At 34.8% G+C, this 6,000-nt stretch overlaps 1 protein-coding gene across 1 annotated transcript in view; it reads right to left on the bottom strand.

The window, feature by feature from the left end:
• Nucleotides 1-786: 786 nt before the first annotated feature.
• CFAP47 (cilia and flagella associated protein 47) overlaps nt 787-6,000 on the bottom strand; it is a 259,734-nt gene continuing 254,520 nt past the window's right edge. Inside the window, exon 64 of the mRNA XM_041487933.1 lies at nt 787-1,008. Coding sequence (XP_041343867.1) covers nt 787-1,008 — 222 coding nt within the window. The remainder of the gene's footprint in view (nt 1,009-6,000) is intronic.

The raw sequence follows: 6,000 nt of genomic DNA, 5'->3' as shown, positions 1-6,000 counted from the left end.
GGAGTTACCCATCCAATGATCTTACAAAGCATGTCTGTATAGATCTAATTTTCCACATTATATCAGGAGCAGAGAAAGCCTGAATTCCCATCGAAAGAATGGAAATAGAAACACACTAGTAATAGCACCTCTGATTTGTTTATTCTAGGAAAAAAAAGGAAAATCTGTCTTCATTCCTCACTGAATTCTCATAGCCTTCTATATGTTAATATTCTAAAGCACTCAAAATATACCTGACATAAAATTACTGCAGCAGGACATTTTATTTCACTTCTGTGCTATGTATAATTATCAAAGATTTTAAATGTTATGGAATGAATAAAACAAGATTGTTATTTTATACACAGCAAAGATGTCCTAATTAATGAAATTTGCCAAAGCAAGAAAAGGTAAGGATTTTCTTGTGGAAGATAACAGGGATTGTTTTTTCTTGCTTGTTTTGCATGGGTGTGATGAGCTGAACATTACACAGAATGTTCATTGAAACTTCCTACTACCAACATCCTTTAGAAAGCAAAGCATTAGTTTGAATGACCCAATCTTCAGATATATTTATTTTAAACCTAAAACTTTTTCTCTGAAGTTTCTGATATCTGCATGACATAAATAAATTGTTAGGCATCCAAAATCCCTTATAGAAAACCAGGAATATTACTAGGTCTCCAGTGCTCTGAATCTTCCATACAGAACATACAATCCATGCACACCATATCTGTTTAAAAAAAAAATTAACAGACAATGTTTTTTTTATCTGAAGAATTTATTTGTTCTCTAAAAATTAACAGATTATAACTTTCTCTGTTTATTCCTAAGGACCAAAGGTGCTCCTTTGATTGGTGAGGATGCTCCAGTGGTTATAAGTTTCAGATTTTCACGTACAAAATTGCGCTGTCGGACTGTGAACGATCCTGTGTAGCTGCTGGTGCAAACTACTTTTGCTGCCATTGTAGGTGGTGCAGTCTGTGGAGGAAGTCCATTGATTATATATGTCCACTGCATTGATTGTGTCTGAAAATAATGAACAGAAAAAAAATATATCAATTATCAAACACCTTGAAAATTCATCAGTGATTTAAGGTGCAACATTGATTTCAAAAGATATTTGAAATGTAATGCACTGGAATAACACAGAATGAGAATTGCACTCCTGGAACAGAGAACTGAAATCACATTCAGCTTTATTCAGGATCAGGCATAACAAAGATGAGAAATTTACCTTCCCTGGCTGATCTAAAATTCCTTTTTTATTAAAAATCCCAGAAGTCTGTATGTTTTTGAAAGATCTCCGTATGTTTTTCAAAGGTGACTATTCCTTACTACAACATAAATGCCTCAAGTTTGTACCGTAGGATTCACTTGCAGCTATGCTATCTCTAACGATGGTAATATCAAATGGTGGGATTTTCACATTAAAACAATGAACAAATATAAGACAAAAGGACTCAGAGTATGCACAAGAGAATTGAAGCTTCACGTTGGAATCTCTGGTTTGAGGCATATTTATGTGGATTGAAAATGACACTCTTCATTTGCTCTCTGTTTATAACTGGTCTCTAGGAATGGAACATATGTTTCCATGTCATGTCTTGTAATGCTTGAATACTTGATTCTTCCTGAGTACATGGTCCTTATTCTTAATACACATCCCATCTATCCATGCTTAAGGACTTTTGCTTCTATGAATATTAGGGTATATTGCTGTCTACTTCTCATACTTCATGTGTGTCCTGAAACAGGATTTTCATTGTTAAAAACTCATGTGTAATTTTTGCAGATCTTTCAAAACTTTTCCTTTCATAAGTATCACTTTAATTTTTGAAAGCAGGTCTTTATTCTAAGTCTCTAGCACTTTCCTGAATTACATCTGGAAAAAGGATTATTCCTGGGTTTTAGTTTTCTGTTCTACTTTTCTAAAAAAAACCCCCAAAACTACAAACTAACTAACAAACTAACAGAAATATTACAAACCTAAAAGATATTACAAAATCTCAAATGCTGTGCCATTATGCCCAGCTTTGTACTGTGCAAAAGGACAAAGCATTGCATGTCCACTTTAGGCATATACTGTCATCAATTCCCTCACATCTAGTGACTTAAAATCCCATGTTTTATATTTGGGGCTTTTCTTTCTGAGATAAAACTAATAGAGGAAGACTGAATACAAATATGAAATGTATAAGTCTATTAAAATATATTCATACAAATGAAATTTGGCTTTTATACAGAACACAGAGCATGAACAGAGCACACAGAACATAGCAGACTCTCTGACTTTGCAGTCTCAGAGCAGGGAAGTCACATGAAAGGAGTGGTATTTCCAAATTCCCAAGCTCTGCCTTTCCCCAGGACACAGCAGTGCAGGCACACAGCTGTGCTGGCTGTGGTTCCAGAGCAGGTTTTTGGTGCTCTCCTGCAGTGTGGAACTACAGGGGCACAGCTCATAGGGTCACCTTTCTCTGCTGTTTCTTCCAGTTTTATCATTGCAGGAGGATTCATGTACTTCATGGAATTCATCACCCATTTAAAACTTAATCCTTAGAACAATCAATTGTAGATAGAAACATTACACCTAACACCAGTGTTGTTCTTCATCTGAGGAAACAAAAAGGTCAGAAAGGCTGATATGCTCTCAAATTGCTCTGGAAAACAGTGTTACAGTCAAGCCTCAAAGCTCAGGAGTCTTTCCCTCAGCTGGCAGTCCAGCTTCCCACATGGCTGGATTTGTGGCCAATTTATTCATTCCAGTGTAAGCTCTCTGCTGCTGGGCATGTCAGTACCCCTGCCAGATTTGGCCTACAGTGGTGCCACAATACTCGCTCAAACTGTGGCAGATTTTCACACACCATAAATGTTATCAACCATCTCCAAAGCACAGTGTGTATATTTGCCTTGTTATTCATTGCATTTTGTCATTTAATTATGGTCTAGGTGAAGCACTACAAAAGCCACAGAGATGAGCAGTGAACCTTCTCCACCTCCAACCTTCTGTGGAGTCATCCCATATTTACAGCAACATACAGAAGAAGGAAAAAAAGCATGAAAAAATGTTTCTTGACTTTACTAAGTTTTGTTACATCAGTTTTATACTTGACACTGAAGAAGTTTGAATCTATTATATTTATCTTTGTTTTCTCTCATATGCTTCTTCCTACCATTCTAATTGCTATCCTGTTCAGTGATAATTTATATTTAAGGAGTATCATTGCAAGCAGTTTTGAATTTATAATACAGATATTCAACAAAAAGAAGTTTCAGAACATTAAACCATAAACTCTTTGGCTCAGGCTTTGTTCTCTGCTGTGCACTTATAAAGCATTTACATTATTTCACAGATATACTGCAACACTTACAGCTCCTAAATGTCATCATCATATGAATCTCTAACTGTAGTTTTAACCAGTATTTGGGCTACTGAATTATACTTTTCTGCACCAATGCTGAAATAATAATTGAGGGTTTTTGCTGTGTATTTTTAAAGAAACCTCTACTTGAAAATGGGCAGTAGTGATTTTACATGATGTCTGCTGAATGACTTGCCTTATTCCAGTAAGATTAGTAAATAAGAACTCAGTAGATATTTCACCATGCATGCTTAGTTTTTCAAAATTTTTATTACTATCCTACTAAAAGCAAAATTTAAATTTAAATTTAATATTATTCTGCATAAAACAGGCAGATTAGCTCATCTTTATTCTCAACCTTATTTAATACTGTGAAATGAACTACTAACTCTACTGTTTGTAAAGGTAAGTGCCAGCAAAAGCAGGTGTGATATGAACCAGCATCAGTATCTTATGTCCAAAGATAAAGCTGTCATTTAAGAGAAGCAAGTGGCTCTCCAAAATTAGCTCATTATTTTATTAACTTCAGTACAAAATTAAATAGTTTATCTTTCTTTAATAAAGCAGATGAACAATTTAGTTAAAAGGTAATTTAACCTCAGTGTCATACTCACTGCGTGAAAGTCTCACAGATTATTTCAAGGTCAGAGAAAAGATCTGAAAAGTGTTTCAGCAAGTGATTTAAACCTTGTAGCAAGTTACTAAAAATAATTTTTTTTGTTCATTAAATCCACACATATTGTGACTTGACTGTCTATAGAATTAGTAATAGTGTGATTTAAACAAAAATGGTGGGCTATTCCATCTCTCAACTTCACTTATCATCAGCATCAAACAATAGATATAGACTTCTGGGTAGTAACAATCATATGTTAACTTCCTGTTTGCCATAGAAATATCCTGGATTGTGTGTCCAGTGGAAAAAAAAAGGATTATGGCTTGACTTGTTGAAAAAAAACTGCCTATTCTGTTGCTGTGCCAGGTGTTCTGTAGTAGGAGACATTGCAACTCCACCCCAATATCGCATCTTGAACTGTGGTAGTTCACCTCTTGTAATTCATGTGTCATCATCCAAGACTACTGAAAACAATCACTGAGAAAAAATTGTTGTGTAAGGTAAGCTCAGCATTTTCTGCTAAAGGGAAACGAGTGTCACACACATGGAAAAGTTACTGTAATTGTCAGCATAACTTGGTGTTCTTTGTTTAGCATTAGAACCACCCAGAAATCAGTAATTTTCAAGGCAGCCTAGATTTAAGTAATTCTGTAATCTTTAAGCAGCCACAAATGTCTATTTTACTACAATACTTAATTTCCAAGAGCACAATATTAGTTGCTCAAGCTGTAAGTATTTTTCTTTGGGATAAGTCTGTACAGCTTCACTTCAGTAATTATTCTAACCAATATGTAAATTGCAGCAAGAGCAAGTCTGCCAACTTCAAAATTCATGCAAGTTCCTCAAAGCTACTGCTTTGGGTTTCCAGGTCACAGCAAAGGAAAACACAGATCATCACAGTTTCAGACTTTCCTGGAATGGTGGAGAGGAAGAAGAGAGACTCTCAAAGGCCATATACATATGACCACAGAATTATGATAGAATATTTGATTTACAAGCAGTATTTACTTGCCTCAAAAGCAAGCCAAAATTTCTCAAATCAAATGAACTCTTCTTCGTATTTCTAAGGCAATCCAGTTTACTGTATCAAATTTGGAATAATTCCAATACTAGCTCTGGTAGTAACAAAGTCTAAAGATGAAAGTATCAAATCTGCTGCAATCTGTACTATGACTAGAACAGAATTCCAAAAGAGAATCTCTGTTAAGGAGATATATCTGATATAAACATAGGTAGTTAAGAACCGAGGCTCCCTGTGATGCATATCTAGGCCTATTTCACACACAATTTAAGAAGAAAGACCAGATCATATTCTGAATGTCCTTGACAATCTGAAGGAGGATTTCTTGTTAAAATGAATGACTTTCTTTTTTCAAAACCTCAGTATTCCTGAATAAAAATGTGAAGAGAATAACAATTTGGCTCACCTCACTGGAGTAATGGCCATGTACTGAGCTAAATCTCTCTGAAAAATGTTTTTAACAATTAAAAATGAGACACAAACTGCCACTTCTTATTACATAACCTAAGCTATTCAAGTAAGTCATTTAATCATTGTGATGGCTGACTGAGTAATGTTCATGAAGCAAATTATTCAGCCAATACTGATAACAATCACCAAATAATCTATATAAAAGTCTATTTGTTTGGTATCCAACCTATTTTTACTGATGCCTCATGATTCATAGGATTAATTTTCAAAACACAGATTACGCATGGGTGTTCACTGTAGGCTGGAAGCGCTACTGAAGTACATGGTAAATAATTGCCAAAGCAATCTCTTAGGAAAGTGGATTGGGAGGAAGGATCGGGAATTTCAAGGAATATTGTATTCCAGTTAGCTTCCAAATACTGTTAATTCAGAAAAATCAAAATACAATTCACAAGACTTTCTAAAAAATTAAAACCACAGAAAATTACAGGTATTGCATCAAATATTTCCCGGCCGTTAATTTATACCGCAAGGTTTTGTTATACAAACAAAAAAACAAAAAAAAAAAGACCAATTACCATCAGTGTATGCAGAGTGAAATTAAAGCAAAC

This window comes from Pyrgilauda ruficollis, unplaced genomic scaffold (assembly GCF_017590135.1).
Source record: "Pyrgilauda ruficollis isolate IOZ18807 unplaced genomic scaffold, ASM1759013v1 scaffold85, whole genome shotgun sequence".
Lineage (NCBI taxonomy): Eukaryota > Metazoa > Chordata > Aves > Passeriformes > Passeridae > Pyrgilauda > Pyrgilauda ruficollis.
The sequence above is the reverse complement of the archived record's forward strand: the minus strand, read 5'-3'. Positions and strand labels throughout refer to the sequence as shown.